At 33.8% G+C, this 18,959-nt stretch overlaps 2 protein-coding genes across 10 annotated transcripts; both read left to right on the forward strand.

Annotated features, from left to right (window-relative positions):
- Positions 1-7,215: 7,215 nt before the first annotated feature.
- On the forward strand, positions 7,216-13,501 carry LOC115952755 (interactor of constitutive active ROPs 2, chloroplastic). Of its 9 annotated transcripts, XM_031069991.1 has the most exons (6): positions 7,217-7,571; positions 8,700-8,780; positions 8,861-8,996; positions 9,982-10,162; positions 10,426-12,102; positions 13,132-13,501. In XM_031069991.1, exons 3-5 carry the CDS (start codon positions 8,977-8,979, stop codon positions 12,085-12,087), a joined length of 1,863 nt encoding a protein of 620 aa, XP_030925851.1. In that variant the 5' UTR covers positions 7,217-7,571; positions 8,700-8,780; positions 8,861-8,976; the 3' UTR covers positions 12,088-12,102; positions 13,132-13,501. The 9 variants fall into 9 exon arrangements, with proteins under 9 accessions (XP_030925854.1, XP_030925851.1, XP_030925850.1 ...); XM_031069994.1 differs by lacking the exon at positions 8,700-8,780 and having other exon boundaries at positions 7,216-7,571; positions 8,901-8,996; XM_031069990.1 differs by lacking the exon at positions 8,700-8,780.
- A 2,021-nt stretch (positions 13,502-15,522) lies between these two features.
- On the forward strand, positions 15,523-17,810 carry LOC115951264 (40S ribosomal protein S23). The gene is made up of 4 exons (XM_031068449.1): positions 15,523-15,814; positions 17,001-17,156; positions 17,252-17,378; positions 17,496-17,810. Exons 1-4 carry the CDS (start codon positions 15,810-15,812, stop codon positions 17,634-17,636), a joined length of 429 nt encoding a protein of 142 aa, XP_030924309.1. The 5' UTR covers positions 15,523-15,809; the 3' UTR covers positions 17,637-17,810.
- The last annotated feature ends 1,149 nt before the right edge of the window (positions 17,811-18,959 follow it).

An 18,959-nucleotide genomic window follows, 5' to 3' on the forward strand; every position in this document is an offset into this window, starting at 1 on the left:
TTTTTTCTTCAATTAAACGGCAGAGCTCTAGAGGTCGTTCTTTTTCGTTAAATCAAATTTCAAATTTATTTTTAGATGTCCTTATTGTTCTTGTAAACAAGGAGTCGTTTCTTTCGTTAAACGGCACCTTACTCTTAGTCGTTGGCCATCTTTTGTTTATTACAGTATTTTACAATGAATACTTCTTGATTTCTCAATTAATTACATTGAGATGCTTCCTTATTTTGTAATTGCATGCAGTTTATGTGTTTAGCGAGAGGTTTGACCCAATGAAAAACAACAAAAAAACAAGCAAACAAAAACAAACAAAAAAACAACAACAAAAAACACCAAATTAAGTCCTATATGTATTGGTTGTGTATATATGGATTGGTATCTTTCTTCAATTTGATAAAATAATGGAAATGATTCCCTTCTGTGATCTAATGCTGTTAGTTGTTAATTAACAATGTTCTCTAGCACCTCTTTTTAGTTCCACTATTCATTTGATTTTTTCCTTGCATATATATGTTTCATAATTAGTATATGGGAAATGTTAACAAGCACCATGCACTACTTGTTAAGATTTCCCTATATAGGTCCTACTTAATAAAAATGATAAAAAATTATTAAAGGGGTTGTTAAAAAGAAAAAAAAAAACTGCTAAAAGATTGTCAAAAAGGACAAAAATTTGCAAAAGAGTTGTTAATGGGCACCTTACGGTGCCGGTTAACACAACCCTTAGTATATATAAGTGATAATCATCCGCTATATATTATGTACATTTTTTTTATAAGTAGAAGTATGTATGAAAAAAAAAATATTTATACAAAGGCAAAGGGGCATCAACTAGTGCAAGAAAAGGGAAATATTTTGTTCATGATTATGAAATATCCTAAGATATATCTTGGGATAACTTAGAATTCCCATTCGATTTGAGAACCTAAATATTCTTTTTCGGAAAAAAGAAAAGCTGAAGCTTTTGCTTCCTGTTAATGATGCAAAAGCTTAACTATTAATTAATTTGTTTTACCTGTACAAACTACAAAGTTTACTTGATAATTAATCAGTTGATCTAGATGATTATGATTTCCAACCTTTAAGGAAGTTTCTTCTGCAATATATTATGGAAATATATCCATGCAGTTTTTTATGTCATACTTTATACTTTATATTTAGTTATTTACATCACTAGCTCCATCTCTAAGCAACCTAAAATAAATAAATAAAAATGAAAGGATAATCTTTTTTTAAATATAGAATCTTCAGGATAATCTAGTGAATGTGACATTGAGAAGAAAATACAATATACTATAATATTATATGGGTGTCTGAGTTGTTTAAACAACGAACAATTCCCATGGAGATCAAAGAATGGACATAGTCATATTATATGATGAAGCATATTGAAGCTTATTGGCCATTTGAGAATAAGGTCATCCAGTGATGAAAATTATTGCACTCCTACGTCTCATTGGCTACGTACCCTATACTTAAAATCTGTGGGCCAAACAGTGTTGAAAGTTGAAACTTAAAAATCCATTTTTCTTCGTTAAAATTTTCTTATGAGTAACTTTTGTCCAACTTAAAAGAGGCTCCTCATCTTAGCTTTGTATAGTTGTTCTATAGTTGGTTTGTTGTACAAGGGAAATGATCAAAATCACAAGGTATAAAATAATTGCTTGCTCTTTGCTTTCATTGTAAACAAAGCAAAGGCCTTGAAATATATATGTCTATGAAGACATAGTGCTTTCTTTCTCATACACTTTTATTGATTTGGTTTTTTGTATATTATCCTCTAAAGGTAGTAAAATTGGTTTCATTATTAGGCAAAGGTACTTCTCAACAATTGGGTCCCAACAATAATAATTTTCATTTTCCATTCTTAAACCCCCCAACTCCCTAGTCATTTTCAAAAGATCATTAATACAACTATAACAACTTTTTTTCCCTGCTCTAGTGGGAATGTTTGGCTTTAAAGTCCTCTATTTAGTGGAATGGTTTCTATCACTATTGGTATGAGAGCAACATTTAGACAATGTGTTATTTTCAAATGGTCCAATTTGTTCAATTTCGGTGACCCAATCAAACAATGACTCAGCTCACCGCTATCAGGCGTGATTTGTTAATGGGGCAATGCCCCATATAGGAGGGCTTAGCACATGCCCAATCGACTTGGAAGATGATCATACTTATATCTCCAATTCTCCATGTCCCACTAGGACTATATACTACTTGCAAATAAAACTTGGGGTCCTACAAAATTGAGATTTACAAATGGAGAGATTTTCCAAATAAAATAAAACTTGGGGTCCTACAAAATTGGGATCTACACATTTGTGATGGAATTTAAGAGTCTTGAAATTAGTCAAAAATCCTAAAGAAACCAGAAGGAAAACCATTAAGATTGCCCCTTTGTGCATGTAAACTTGTGCCTTAACAGCTAATGTGTGGCTAAACCCAAAAGATGCTTGATTTATCCATTTATTATACCAAATTTGAACAAGGAAACCTCAAGTTACGATTTTTGGGTTTCATTGTGTTTCTGTTTTCAATTATTTTCTAATGTTAATCATTTAGAAACATTTTATTGAAAATTAATAAAGCAATTAATTTTTATGATAGTTTTTTATATTTTTCATGAAAATAATGTTAAAATTTTCTTAATTTAGTTTATTAACAATTGCCTTAAAAATACCTGTTAACACGACCCAGTAAGTATAACAAGGAAAACGTCTTTTTTTTTTTTTTTTTTTTTTTTTTTTTTTTTTTTTTTTTTTTTTTTTTCAGGAAAACATCATATTGAGCAACGTTATAGGCAAGAGTTTCCATATGCTAATTAACGCTGTAACGCTAACTTCCACCAATAGATCCTGTAAGCACTCTCTGCATCATTGTACCTAACCAATGATTTAGTATTGGCTTTAGCTCTCCAATATCTTTAATCTTATTTGAGAACACCGATTTGACCCCCAATATTCATTGTGCAGAGGATCTATGAATAACTTATTACCTATTAAACCTATTATGTGACCAAATTTAGTGATTTAAGTAACCAATGAAACTAAAGCCATCAAATCCATTAAGTAAGCAGTAAAATCAATAAACGAACAAAAACGATACAGTGACAAGAAAAATCGATGGAAAATGTTTCGACAGGGAAAACTAGGTGACACACGTTAAATAAGGTAATGTACTTTGAAAAGAATTAGTATACAATCAAGAACAAAATCTTTCCCCGTTTACACCAAAAAACAATTGGTGTCTTGGTCTGATAATAAAAAACTATCATCAGAAGCGGACGTTATAGACTGAAACTCTCTAAAAAAAAATAAATAAATAAATAAATAAAAACAAAAAAACAAAATCTTTATTATCTAAACTTTACAATTCCGGTAAATGAACTTGCTATTGTGACCCATAATTGCTTCAAAACTTTCAAACTTCTTGTACATGGACCCCATCATAAATGACTTGTCCAAGTTCTATTGAATTGGCATCTCCTCAAAGATTTGATATCTCATTTAGCTTCGTTAGGATGTTGTTTCAAATCTCTTTGATCACAAGTATGGATATACACCTAAAGAATATCTATAATCCATACTATGAGATCCTATAATGCTCTCAGTCTATACCTCTCCCACTGCCGCATAGAAGTCAAGAATACAAATCCTTTTATGCGTATACTTAAGTAGGGTTTAGAAACAAATCCATCGACTTCAAAATTAAAACATGTCATTATGCCTACAATTCTCAATCGATTGAGTAACTATCGAAATCCATATCTTGAGTGATTGAATGTCAATCGAGCAATTGTTGAATCCTGCATCTCGATTGATCAAGTTTCGATCAAGTCTTAAATTGATCTTTAACATTTGAACAACTTGATATCGACAAATTGTTGGTACTCTATTCCATGTTGAGTACAAATGACAATTGGGCAAGATGAAGTTAGATCATTAGTGCTTCACCCCTACCTTGTAATGGCATTACCCCATTCTGTCCCCACCCCATCCCTTATGACCCATTACATCCACAAGTTTGAAGTTGTGGATTCGAGTAATGGTTAGCCCCACTATTGTGTGAGCAGACTCATGCCATGCATAAATCATATTTAAGTGGGGTGGGGGTAATAATCACACTTGCAAGCTCCCTTTTTTTCCCTTAAAAAAGAAATTTCTAATGGTTATAATGAAAATGCTGTAATCTTAGAAAAATAATGGCATTATAGTAAATATAAATAGAGCATGACAATGAAAATTCTTACCAACCCTCCTGAATGGTTGGGGCAAGGATTTTACCTTGTCCTTGCCTCTTTACTTCTTTTGGGTAAGCATATTAGGGCAAGGCAAAATGGGTTAGGGTGAAATTGTCATTCCTAAAATATGACATTTTTTTTATGAACAAAAAAGAGTCTCACGCATGTGATCATTGACCCTACCTACTTAAATCCACTATTGTAGCGTAAGGCACCCCTGAGCACGTTAGGACTATCCACATCGTGATACAACATTTTTGCAAAGCGCACGATTCAAACTCGGTAACTCCTGAACTCGCAGGTGTAACCAAATATAAGACTCCTACCAACGCATCACGCACCCAAAGGCCTAAAATATGGCCTTTTGAAAACTCAATCAAGACAATGTTAATAATTTTCCCAGCCCTATATTTAAGTTTACAATAGAGAATAGTTTGGAAAACCTCTACCTTTTAACTTAAAAACAGTAGATTAAATAATGATTTACGAAAAAGGTTGGATCTTCTAATAGAACCAACAATATGAGACAACATTGGATTTTACATCTCATAAAAGAAAGATTCACTACATGCTTTTTCTTCCACATGAATCCAAACAACATAAGGATTTATGATTCCCCATTAGTTTCAGCGTTAAACTCCTTTTTCCCCCTCATTTTAGTAATTTGAATCAGTGGAAAATTTTGGTCAAATTGTAATCAATTTTATTTATTTTTACTATGAAGAACACCATCTTTGAGTTGAAAATGTTTTATGCCCTCAAGGAGCATAAAACGTTTTAAACCTTAAGAAGTTTTTTTTTTTTTTTGAGAATCAACCTTAAGAAGTTAGTTAAGAGAACATAACCCTCCATTCTCTTTCTTCAATAAAAAAATATAATAAAACGTCCAAAATGATAAAAATGCCTCAAAAATCTCAAATTTTGATTGATAAATTATATTATTACGTATTTAATCCCCTTTTTTTTTTTCTAATGATGTGGTAGTTGGTGAAGGGGGGATTTGAACCTTCCACGTCTCACTTAAAAACTTCAAGACATATAAATTAAGTTACAGGCTTTTTAACTATTATATAATTATTATTATTTAAGTATTGAAACACAACTTCACCTTTCAGCTTTCAGCTTTCATCCTTTTTTTTTCTCCCCTTAATTACTTCACCTTTCATCTTACACTTTTTTTTTTCCTGGATCCCTTCATCTTACATATATATATATTTTTTTTTTGATGAACTGAAAATTTTATTCAACAAAAAGCAAATTACAAGGAAACAATAGAGACAACCTCTCTTTCTACATAACTATACACATTGGGAGGGTAACAACTTGGACGAAAAGAACCAAACCAACCTTAATTCCTAAATCAGGTGGCTAATTCATGAGCAGTTATATTAGCCTTACGATAAACCCAACTAAAAGAAACTGAAACTAGGGAAAAACATGCCAATTGGACAACTCGTACAAAATGATTTAGGGGGTGTTTGGTAAGTGTTTCCAAACAATAATTTTCAGTTTTTAAACAACATTTCACGCATTTCCACACATTTTTTCACCCACACGTATTTTCACAAAAAATTTTAAACAACATATTTCCACACATTTTTTCACTCACACGTATTTTCACAAAAAATTTTAAACAACATATTTCCACACATTTTTTCACCCACACTTATTTCCACAAAAAATTTTAAACAACAATTTTCAGTTTTTAAATACATGTACCCTTAGCCTCCAAGAAATACCATCCCAAGTAGCTAAGATGAAATTTATACATATTTATAATCACTTTTTATAACCACATGCGAAGCATCATAACAAGTTACAAGATTAGCAAGTGCCCATAAAATTACCTTGGCCTTGGATTGAATAAGGTTGATGGTATTCAATATCAAACGAGCAAATACTAATTTCCCTCTCCAATTCTAACTACCAATACTGTGCTTGAGAATTTAGTTCCAACTGCTGAATTACAATTCAACCTCAAGGTAGCTTGAGTTTGCATCTGCTCTTCTTGAAGAAGTCATAGGCTGGTACATTCCTCTACCAAAGCAAGGAAATGCCATTGACCAACCTGACTACTATTTCACTTACCATAGTTAAAACTAGAGATTTTTTATTCATGGTGTTTGCTATTGTTGTTTAAGCAGTTTTCAATATTTAAATAACAATAATATTTTTTACACGTATTTTTATAATATTTAAATAAGTATTTTTAAAATACTAAAAACTAAATAATAATACTTTCAACAACAAAAATAATAAGAAATGAGAATAATAAGCGGGAATATAGGGAAACAGTACATTGGATGCCCAAACTCAAATGGGTTTTGCCTTTTCCCAGAGCAGTAGATGTAGATGAGTAGATCATAATAGTGTAGTACTCCTTCCCCTATTTAGAGCATTTGTATCAAAGAGTATATAAATGCTATGGTCCTATTTTAGCCTCTAAAGCGCCAAAAAGCAAGCTACAACAGACATGTTATTCTTGGAAAGCTCACTGTAGCTCCAAACTTAAAAAAATATTATTATTTTAATGCTTGTGATGGAGGAGGTGATTTGTGCGGTTGTTTTTTATTATTTTAAGGAGTAGTTTATATTATTTTAAATGAAATGATGAAAAAAAAAGTTTTGATATTAGATGTATTTTAGAGTAGGATAATATAACAAAATAATTTTTTGAGATGTTAAATATCAAAATTTTTAAAATCATTAATATTTCTTTTTTTTGGATAAATTTTTAGAATCATTAATGAGAATACTCTTACTCAACCCAGCATCTCTCAGCCATGTGATTGACCGAGGTCTGAGGACAGGAAAGTGAAAACGCGCGTGTAGAAAGAGCGTAGAGTATTTTTTTTGAAAACCCAAGTCAGAGAAAGAGCGTAGAGTTAGTAAGAAAATAAACCTATGCTCTGTATACAGAAATGCACAGTAGCTTTCACTTGCTTTAGTGGTTGCCTGTGGCAGCAACGCTGACAAATACACAAGAGGTAGATAGCGAAAGAGACTCGGGAACTGAGCTACCCTCTCTCTCTTCTCACAAACACAAACAGCTGAGCTGAAACACAAAGCTTATATAGCCTATTGTAATTACCACCCTGTAGTCCTATATACCAATCCCACACCACGCCATACGATACAATACAAGTAAACGACACAAACGAACCCAAATCAAAACAAAACAAACTCCTTCTCTTCCTTCTTTTTTAGGGCTTTTAAAACTCACTCTCACAGTCTCACTCCTTGTTTTACTGTTTACCCACTATACCAAAAAAAAAAACATAGCTCAGTTACCTCCTTCTCAGGGTTCACAGTTCAGAAACTCAAAGACCTTCTGGTAAGACCAAACGCCATTTCTCTTCTCTGTTTTGTTGTTCAACAATGTCCCTTATTAAGAAAAAAAAAAAAGACTTGTTTAGTTTTTGCTTCTCATTTTCGAAGTTAGTAGTTTTTGTGTTTAAGGTTTTATGTTTAGAAGCTGAGTTTTTTTTTTCTTTAACCTTCTGAGTGATTTTGGAGAAAAAAAAACTGTTTTTCTTTTTGTGTGGAACTTATGCTATGGATGATAATGTATGTTTGTGGTTGGGATGAAAGTCTTGAATGGTGTGAGCTTTGGTTTTTGATGGGTTTTCGAAGAAAGTTTGAAACTTTTAGTTTTATGTAATTTTGATATTTCAAAAGAGTGATTTTTGGTTTGTTTGCTAAGCTCATGCCTCTGTTTCTGCTTCCTCTGTTTTTGTTGTTCACGTCATTATGTGCTTCAGATCAGTGATTTTTAGACCCAGATTGTGATTAGATCTAAGCGCTTCATACACAAAAATAAACAATAAAAAATAATTTGAACAAGTTAGAAAAGCCCAGAAAGTCTTTCTTATTTTCAAGCTTCTTGTGATTATTTTCACTTTTTTTTAATAAATTTGTTTAAAGTAAAAGTGCAAAATTTGAGAAACAGATATGGCTGGTTTTGTGAATTAACGAAAGTTGTAGAGCTCCAATTATTTTGTTCTTATATTTCCAAGCTTTTATTTATTTTTCCTGTTCTGGCTTATTATTTTCAATATTGTCTTTTTGTGCTATATATATATATATATTTTTTTTTTTTTGGATAACCCTTTTTGTGCTATATTGGGTTGAATATACATGCGCACACAAATATTGTTGAAACACAGTATGATTTGATTTCATAAAGAGCACAAATGTAAATTACAATTAAGACATCGTGATCTTCATGGGTTATTATTGTAATTTACTTCTTGCCGGCCCATACCGGCTTTCAATGATATGTTTGGTCCACAATGCAAAGAATATTTAAGTACTAGAGTGAAATGAAAGGAAAAGTTGGAATGAAAATTAAAAAAAAATGTGTGAAGGATTGTTTGCATAATGATATTTAATGAGATCTTTATGTTTCAACTTTTTCTTTTTTTCTTTTTTCTTTTTGTCTTATGGCTTTGGTTGGTGGTAGTGCTGGTTGTTTCTGTGGAGTTTCTTCGAAGCGATTGTGTGTCGTTTGTTTGTTAGGCTTTGTGCTCAATACTGATATAAGGTAGCTGTCTTTTATGAACAATTGCTTTTTTTTTGGGTACATGTATATACTATATATTCCATTTCGTGTTTCTTTCTCAGCCAAAAATTTCTTTGAACTAAGGAAGGTGTTGTGGGTCAGGGGGCTTTGAAGGAAAGGTCATTCACCTTTTGCTTTAATACCACTTTACTCGAGGAGATAAAAAAAAAAAAAAGATATGCAAACGCCAAAAGCAAGGTGAGATTGTCATTTTTGTTTTATGCGGTGTTGTGAATTACTTTATCTACTTCATTGAATTTTGTGGCTTGTAGCTTTCTTTTGTTGTATCTTTTAGATTTCAAAGGTGCAATCCTCACCCTATGGAGTTATGTTTCTCTTTGTCAGGAATAGAGTTGAGGTCCAATTAGATTAAAGCCCACCAGGTGGTTACATACTTGGGGGCAGTCTTTTCATTGTCATTATTTTTTAAGTTCACTCACATTTTTGAGCTGCCTTTTTTTAAAAAAATTGGAAAAATAATGGAGATATACATAAGGTGAAAGATCTAAGTGTGAAAAAAAAAACTTAAAATTAAATCTGTGGATTCATCTAACCAGATTGGGTGGTATAACCGGATTCTGGAAAGTATCTGAAAGAATTAAACTATGATTTAATGTAAGACTAACTTTCAAGATATATATTTTGGAAATTTGTCCAAATTGCATTTTATATGAGACATGCATCAAAGTATAAATAAATATTAGAATTTTGTTGGCCAACTTGCATAAAATGATATGCATCTTTGTCTGCCAAATTGAAAGAACTAACTTCTCTATTTTGTTAAACCTCATAATTCCATTTCAAGCAGTCAATCTGAGCGCTTTATCTGTATCTGAAAAATATTCTCTCAAAAATGCCGAATGTTTCTTAGCATGTCAATATCATTGTGGTTGGTAAGATTAGCAGATAGCTGATTCTGGATATGGTTGGTAGTCTATCCAAGAGGTGGACCACTTGCTATATTTCATAAATTGTCAAATGCAAAACCTGAAAATATGGTGCACCTATGCATTCAATTCAGAACAAATGTATATTAATGCCTACCAATACATTAATGCCTACCACTTACAGATATATATACTTTTTAGTATTGCTTTGCATCAGATTCTGTAAAGGCAATTTTTTGTTCATCTTTATACATTTTTTGCCATTCTGATTGTCACTCCACTGAATTGGAGGGCAGGGCTGGCTCTTTAGAAGTGCCACAAAGGAAATCTCCGGCAACACCTCGGACTGCCCGGCAACTCAAGACGCCAGGGTCAGAATCTGATTCAGTTTCCTCTCCGCATCCAGCCAGTAAGACGCCAAAAGACAAAAGCCCTAAAACCATTGAACGCAAGTCACCACGAAGTCCAATGTCTGAGGTATTTAATGATAACTCATAACTGAAAGCTATTTTAAATAAAGTTCACCTAAAGACACCCATACTGCCATTAGCAGTTTCATGAATGCTGCTTATCATATGCAACTATAACAAAAGCATCATATGAGTTCTTTTATCCCCCCCCCCCCGCCCCCCCCCCCCTTTTTTTTCTCTTTTAACATTTCTTTGCGTACCAAATTCTGAATGTTTTAGTTATTTTGAAGTCTTTTCTTGATATCTATACTCTCCCTTTGTTTTTGTGAGCTCCAGAAGAAGCGTCCAAGCAGAGTGTCTGAATTGGAGTCACTGCTTGCTCAACTCCAAGAGGATCTGAAAAAAGCAAAGGAACAACTGAACTCGTCTGAGTCATTGAAGAGGAGAGCACAACAGGAGGCTGAAGAGGCCAAGAAGCAGCTCTTAGCCTTGTCAGAACAGCTTGAGGAATCCCAACAGCAGCTGGAGGAGATTTCTGCTTCTGAAGAGGCTCGGCTTCTAGAGCTTCGTAAAATCTCCCAAGATCGTGATCGAGCATGGCAATCAGAACTTGAGGCTGTCCAGAGGCAATACTCAATGGATTCAGCTGCCCTAGCTTCTGCCATGAATGAAATTCAGAAGCTCAAAGCTCAGCTGGAAATGGTGGCTGAATCGGAAGCTACCCAAGCTAAGAAGGCAGAGTCAGCACAAGCTGATATTGAGGGCTTGAGAATTGAACTTTCTGAAACCCTGTCCCTGGTTGAAAAGTTGAAAACCGAGCTGAATGATCGCAAAGAATCTGAAGCTCAGGCCCTAGAAGTTATAAGTAAAACTCAAAGGCAATTGGAAGAAGCAAATGAAACTGCAGAGATGCTCCGGTCAGATGGCATCAAAGCCACGGAGGCTCACAATTACTTGTCGTTGGAGTTGGAGCAGTCAAAAGCTCAAGTGAAATCGTTGGAGGGACTTGTGAGCAAATTTCAGGCAGATCTGGTTAACAGCAGCAGCACAAAATTGTTGGATCCTGCAGACAACAAAATTGTTCAAGAAACTGAAGAAAATGAGGAAACAAAACAGCTAAAATCTGAGCTTAGTTTTGTGAAATTTGAAGTGGGTCAATTGCGAGCTGCTGTAGATGCAGCTGAGATCAGGTACCAGGAAGAATATATTCAGAGCACATTGCAGATTAGAAGTGCTTATGAACAAGTTGAACGTATGAAATCAGAATCATGCCAAAGAGAGGTTGAGTTGGAGTCAGAATTAAAGAAATCTAAGGCTCATATCGAAGAGTTGAGGGCTCAGTTAATGGACAAGGAAAATGAATTGCAGAGTATCTCAGTGGAAAATAAGGGATTGAGCTTGAAGAGTGAAAAAAACATATCAAATGAAAAAGAATCTGACCTTGCAATAGAGTTGAAAAGGTTGGAGGCTGATTTAGCAGGCTTGAAGGAAACTGTGTTGGACAAGGAGACACAGTTGCAGAATATAGGGGAGGAAAATGAAATGCTCAAGATGGAAATTAAGAAGAGAGACATGGAGAGAAGTAAAATTAATGATGAGGCTTTTGCTTCGGCAGAAGAAGCAAGGGCTGCAGAGCGAGAGGCTTTGATGAAACTTGGTTCTTTAACAGAGGAAGCAGACAAAAATAGCAGAAGAGCGGCACGGGTGACTGAGCAGTTGGATGCAGCACAGGCTGCAAATTCAGAAATGGAGGCTGAGTTGCGGAAGTTAAAGGTGCAGTCTGACCAGTGGAGAAAGGCAGCTGAGGCAGCTGCTGCTATGATTTCAAGCGGAAACAATGGGAAATTTGTGGAGAGAACAGGTTCTCTTGACATCAATTACAATCCTATGGATTCACCTTATTCAGAAGATATGGAAGATGATTCTCCTAAGAAGAAAAATGTGAACATGTTGAAGAAGATAGGGGTGCTATGGAAGAAGGGCCAGAAGTAGGTGCAATTGTGGCAGGTACTGTATTGTTCCTTACAAATTATTCTGCTGCTTATGTTATATTCTGCATATTGTCGGTATCATACAATACGATATTGTAAATAATTCCGTATTATATCGGCGTATCGTAAGTGCTCATGAATCGTACGATATAGTGTGTGTATCGTATGAATCGTATTATATTGTACAATCATACGTATCGTACAATACATAGACAAATACTTTAAAATGAGATTTTTTTGTTAAAATTTGTACTTTTATTTGAATCTAACAAGTTGTTAGACATGTTTTCAACGCAAAATTATTAGGTTACTTAATTTGGCCTAATAAAATCAGATATTCTTAAGTTTTTTTTCCCTCTCTTTTTCCTATAAAATTTGGACTACACAATACACACTTCACTTTAATATTTGCAAATTTATTTTCTATACTATGAATAAGATATTAATTGACAATATAATTATTTTTTATTTTTGTCATTATTGTTACAAGTCCAAGAAACTAGAATGCAAGAAGATTTTTTTTTATTTTTTATTTTTAAAATAAAAAGAACAAGAAAAGATAGTAAATGTTAAATGACGATGAAGAAAATTTTAATGAAGAAATAAGTTTGCAAAATGATAAACATGATGATAGCATTGACTTAGATGGGGTTTATTAGGCAATATGATGAAACTAAATTATGATTTTTGAGTTATTTGTAATATATTATCACTTTTGAATTTAAGCAATTTGAATGTGTATGTTATAAACACATGCTAATTTGATTTATTTAGTTAGCTTGTTAAACATTATTACATAAGTGATGAATAAATTAGTCATCAGTTGAATATATTTAAATTTTATAATGAATATACCATTTATATTACATCTATAATTTTTTATAAATTTTATTAAGTGTTTTTGTATTTTACGATTCATGATAGGATACGATACATGATAATGAAAAATTAAAAATCAATTCATGATACAATTCATGTACGATTCATGTTTTGACAACTATGATATTTTGTTTTACACAATTCACTCTTAATTCATTCTTGACAGGTATTTTGGTGGGTGCACACGGCTGAATCTCATTGTTGTAGAGAAATATGTATTGAAAAGACTAAGTTCTTGCAGACTGTATAGTAATGTGGAACTGGTGAACTTTGATAGTTCCATTTCATTTGGTAGATGCATTATGTATTTTATCTTTTTCCTTTTGACATCTTTCTGCCTATGTTTTGAACCAGTGGGTCATTGTGCCATTACACCAGGAGGGATTATGTATGAACATGGGACTAGCGATCTGAAATCATGACCATGTTATTTGTTATTTGAGAGATGATATGAACCCTTTTGGTGTATAACATGGGCCAATGAGTTTCCTTATCTTGTCTAAAAACAATTTTTCCATCCCATTATTTCCGCCTTCTTTACTGTTGCTACACTATGCAGATCAGTCTAGTGTGGAAAATATGACCGGAAAAATTGTTTGGCAAATGCGGAAGATTGAAGAAGCTATCTGTCATGTGAACCTGAATCAACCTGAAGAAAAATCTTAATAGAATTTGATTACCTTTAATTTTTTAGACTTAGTTTTACATTGATGACTGCCACTATCCAGCCGAAACTGTAGCAAATCCTGTACAAATTCACAGCATGCAACCAATGTGTGCATGGATGTACTCTTTCTGTTGAACCTTGGTGTCGTCCCACAAAGCCTTGAATTGAGATGTATTTTGTCTAATTTTGCATTTCACATAAACGTGTTTTTTTATACCAATATGTGTGCATGGATGTATTGTAGCAATTTGCATCTTGACACTAAGGGCTTATTTGAATATCATTTATTGCTAAAAATTAAAAACTTATTGTTGAAAACACTGTAGTAAAATAATTTTTAAAATATAAATAGTACTGGTGAGACTCGGTTTTAAAGTTACTGTTATGTTTTTCCATACTTGCTGGTCTATGAATAGTATACGGGACCTAGGAAAAAAACGCAAAACACACGCTTGTCGCAATGCAAACTCACACTAACACTCAACCTTCCTTGTAAGCTTTCCTCCAATTATGTCATGAATATATCATGTACATGTTTCCTCTATCATGTGTGGATCCCACATATATCTTCTTCCCTTGTCTATTCTGAAAAACCATGAGAAAATACAAGAAACAAAGATTTCAAGTAATCGTCGCATGTTTTGGAGATGGGGGGAATCTTATGGAACAAAGGTGTGGTGTATGCTTTGTCATGGAGGGATTGAAAATAAATAGATTAATAAGTAAAAGAAGGGTACGTTACATCATCATCCTTTTAGATTTTACGGGAGGACACATTCCAATGTTTTGAGAAATAATACTATTTCCTTGAGATTTTTATAAATATATCAAATAAGTTCTTGTCTTCTCACATTGTGACTTCTTTAATGAAATATTCTATTCTTTATATAAAAAATTTTAACTCATCTTTAAAAATACAAATCTCATACGGGAGTGTCATTCATCCACAAACATTAAGGAGCGTGTTATTTCATTCATGGTTTGGGTATGAATTTTTTGTTTAAAAAAAAAAATAGAACATTATGTGAAGTATCAATGTAAGAGGACAGTGATTGACCTATGTCATTTATACAAACCTCAAGTAGAGTCATTTCTTGAAACATTTAGGGAAAGTACATGTTGTAAAACATTCGAGTCTCCTTGATCTGCACTAGTGAGTGTGTTGGTGTCCATTTTTCTTTATGTTACTCTAATCGTGTAGGGGACCAAGGGTTGCCACCCTCCTTTTCTATGCATTTTTCTTCTACCAAAAAAAAAAAAAAGGATTGAATGACTACAATTAGCATATAGCATTTTCTTCATTATATTGTTCGACTGCTCTATGCTCTCTTTTTTTTTTTTTTTGGTCTATCAGCCTCATTGAAAAGAGATTTTAAATTGTTCATACTTCTTTTTATTTACTTTTAATTCAATAGTTATAATAGGGAGGGGGATTTAAACCCCAAATGTTCCCATTAAAAATACCTAGAAATGCTAATTGAGGTATAAGGCACTTGGCTTAATTGCTCATACTTCAACCTTTATAAATCCACAACTTTAAAGTACTATTCATTGTAATTTGTCAAACACTGAAAACATGGTAAAATTTTTCAACTAAAACCAAATATTGCATACTCTACTACTAAAACTTTATAGTTAAAACTATACTTCATATGGTAATGCCAAATGGGAATTGTAAATAAATTGCTTCAATTTCCTATTTAAATTGTTTAAAGACTAGTGGCTCTAATTTTGCTTTTTTATTTTTTAAATAATTCAATACTCGCAATAGGGGATGAAGATTTGAATACTATATATCTTCATTGAATATACCAAAAAGTAACAACTGAATTACAAGACTCTTGCCGAATTTCTTCACAGTATTTGACTTATTTAAATCCGCAATCCTAGTCCTTTTTTTGGGCCTAAAACCAGTAAAGGTTTTTATTAGGCTCAAAATAGGTCCAATGATGAAACAAACACTATCTTACTAAAAAAGCCCAAATTTATCGTAGCAGGCTGGGCCCAAAGAGACCTCCTTGGGCCGATTCGGCTATATACCCAAAATAATCTCTCTATATATATATGCACCATCTATTTCATTTCTAGGGTTAGGGTTTTACTTTGCGGCAGCTTCAACTTGTTCATCTCCAACCTCTCAAATCCTCGTCGCTGTCGAGCAATTTCTCTCAGTCACCATGGGGTACGAAACCGAACTCTCTTCGATCCTCGCTGATAATATATTAATATATAAGCTTTATTTTTACCGTTTACTTTTAGTTTCAAAATCTAGGGCTTCTGGGGTTTTTTTTTTTTTTTTTTTTTTTTTGTGTTTTAAATCCTGAATGATATGCTTAGATCTTGTTCTGTTATGGGTTTCCTATACTACCATGTTTGGGTGCTGGGAAAGTTGAAGAATATAGATGTTATGTGGAATTATGAACTTATGATTGCTGTTGTTTTTTGTTGGTTTTTTTTGGGGGGGGGGGGGAATAATTAAATTTGTATCAACTGAGATGAATGGTTGTGTTAGGCTTGTTTGATTGAGTGGGATAAAGGTGGGTTTTTGGTTTCTGCATTTTCTCTGCAACCAAACACTGAAAAAGGGGTTTTCTTCTTCAGTGTTGGAAGTTAGCTGATGCAAAATGCTTCCTTTTCAAATTTGTTATGGGAACTTATGTTTGGAAATTTTTTTTAAGAAAAGTGCTAGGGATTCTAACATGCGAAAATCGTCTTATATGTTTTGATTTGGGTTGATATAATTCTTGCTAGATGTGAAGACTAATGTGGTGGTTTTGTGTACTGGATTATTACCGTTAGTATTTTAAATAGTAGATTGTCCCGTTGATTCGTGGGTGGATGTTTATTAATCTCACTAACAAATTTTTTTCCAGAAACCATTTCTCTTACAATATTTTTCCTGTATAGGAATATTATAGAATCATAGGATTTCTCTTGAATTAGATTTTGGGAAATAAATCAATATTGTTGTTTGGAATGTAAATGAATATTTTCTTAAACTAAATTTACTGTTGGGCTGGTCAATGGAGTAAAAAGTGGCTTTATTCAACTAGTAAAATATTGGGGAAAAAGGAGTGAGCTTGATTATTATGTTCTTCTGAATTGTTAAATTACAAAGCTGGCTGTGCTAGTCACTGAGTGAACAGATTGATTTATTTCTTTCCTTGACATGTTTCTTGGTATGAATGCCTGCAAAACAATTATAATCATATTGAAAACTGAAATTATGTTACAGGTTTTGGTTTGAGTTTTCCAATACATTGCCAATTGGCAACGTATTTGGGCAGAATTTAATTTTTGGATTTAAATAATAGCCTGCCTTTGTTGGGGTGAATGGGTTCATGATCTGAATAACTTTTGTATTTCAGGAAAACACGTGGTATGGGAGCTGGTCGTAAGCTGAAGTCCCACCGTAGAAGACAAAGGTGGGCCGACAAGTCATACAAAAAGTCTCACCTTGGTAATGAATGGAAGAAGCCATTTGCTGGGTCTTCCCACGCAAAGGGAATTGTCCTAGAGAAGATGTAAGATTACATGCTTTTATGTTTTCATTTGCTGTGACTCAGTGATTAAGCATTTGATGTCAACTCATACAAATGTTTTTTTCTGAAATGTGCAGAGGTATTGAGGCCAAACAGCCAAACTCTGCTATTAGGAAATGTGCTAGAGTTCAACTAATCAAAAATGGGAAAAAGATTGCTGCATTTGTCCCCAACGATGGTTGCTTGAACTACATTGAAGAAAACGTAGGTTTTCTTGGTTTGGAAGTTTAGCATTGTCTTGTCTGTTGGTTACTAATTATATTCAACTAGCAACTGTGTCGTTTTTTTGTATCTTACCATTGATGTGATATGTGAATGCAGGATGAGGTTTTGATTGCTGGATTTGGACGTAAGGGTCATGCTGTCGGAGATATTCCTGGTGTTAGATTCAAGGTTGTGAAGGTTTCTGGTGTCTCCCTGTTGGCTCTCTTCAAGGAGAAGAAGGAGAAGCCCAGGTCTTAAGTTGAGGGGAGAAGAGCGTATCTTCTGTTTTAGATGGTTTTGTTAAAGGATGTTACTTTATATTTTTGAGTGAATTTTGTGAACAATCTTTATTAATTTTAAGCTTTTGTTTTGAGTTTGGGACAATGATTTTTTTACTCCAAGATCTCCTTTTACAAGCCTGTTTAATGGATTCACTCTGTCTCTGCTCCTCATCACGCACACATGCATGCATAGATGCATAGTAAGAATACTAATAGATTTTCTAAAGATTTGCTTCGTAAAGATCTTCCACCTCTTCAACCTGCTTTGATAGACTTGTACAGATCTGCCAGTGGAGTCTCTTGAATATCCACTTTTTTCTGCATTTTGATTGATTTTAATTTCTTTGTGTAGTAACTAGTGACTGTCCAATCACACGGCACGTCATTAGTTGTGAAAAATGTTAAGGAATTTATATATATCGATCATTAAGCATGTTGCTTGATCTCTCTCTCACAATGAGCTTAGGCCACACCACTCCCACTCCGCTCTCCACAAACGCATCATGGCTGTCCACGGTCGGGTTGGCTCGGGTTTGGGCTTAACTCGAACTCGACCCGTTTGGATCAGGTTACCAAAAGTGTGACCCGCAATCGACCTGCTATATGGCGGTTTGGGTCATTGGTTGAACAGGTCGGATTCCTCGAGTAGGCGAGTTTGGGCTTCGAATTGGGCTAAATTTGTGAATTTGGATGATTTTTTTTTAACTCATCTTTGACCCAACAAATCAAATCAAGACGATTAGGGTTTCATATTTGAATCCAATCACTTGGTCTATTTTGGTCCCTTAATCTTTGAATCAAACAATCGAACAGAAAAGTATAGAATCAAGCACATGCAACTTTAGGGCAGTACAGCTAAGCAATCTTTAAGTTGAACAAGATGAACCCCTAATTTTCAATAAATTGAAGATTAAAAACCCATATCTCAAAATATTAAACAAGATGAAATGCCCATATCTCAAAATAGAGAAAAAGATAGATGAAAAATGAAGAAAATATATCTGAGGCTGAGAGTCTTGAGACTAAGAAGCTGATTCGTGAGCAACTGAGCATGAGAAGGCACCCATGGTGGAAAGTGAGGTGAAGCTGTGAGCCCGTGACTGTGGAATGGTGATGACGTGGGGGCCAACTAGGGTTTGGAAAGGAGTGTATCCGTGGAGGTGGAGGGTATGGAGTGAGGGGTTGAGAGTTGAGACTAGAAACTTGAGATTGAGAGCAGAGAGAAAGGAGACTGAGATTGAGACTAGAGAGACTTGAGAGTTGAGATTGAGAGTAGAGAGAACGAAGATTGATATTGAGA

This window comes from Quercus lobata, chromosome 7 (assembly GCF_001633185.2).
Source record: "Quercus lobata isolate SW786 chromosome 7, ValleyOak3.0 Primary Assembly, whole genome shotgun sequence".
In the NCBI taxonomy this organism is placed as follows: domain Eukaryota; kingdom Viridiplantae; phylum Streptophyta; class Magnoliopsida; order Fagales; family Fagaceae; genus Quercus; species Quercus lobata.

What these genes read in the sequence shown, in the direction of transcription:
- LOC115952755 (XM_031069994.1), top strand. Translation starts at nt 8,977, where the DNA reads ATGCAAACGCCAAAAGCAAG. An exon ending in ATGCAAACGCCAAAAGCAAG is followed by an intron (nt 8,997 to 9,981) that starts GTGAGATTGTCA and finishes ATTGGAGGGCAG; the next exon opens with GGCTGGCTCTTTAGAAGTGC. An exon ending in CACGAAGTCCAATGTCTGAG is followed by an intron (nt 10,163 to 10,425) that starts GTATTTAATGAT and finishes TGTTTTTGTGAG; the next exon opens with CTCCAGAAGAAGCGTCCAAG.
- LOC115951264 (XM_031068449.1), top strand. An exon ending in GGAATTGTCCTAGAGAAGAT is followed by an intron (nt 17,157 to 17,251) that starts GTAAGATTACAT and finishes TGAAATGTGCAG; the next exon opens with AGGTATTGAGGCCAAACAGC. An exon ending in TGAACTACATTGAAGAAAAC is followed by an intron (nt 17,379 to 17,495) that starts GTAGGTTTTCTT and finishes ATGTGAATGCAG; the next exon opens with GATGAGGTTTTGATTGCTGG.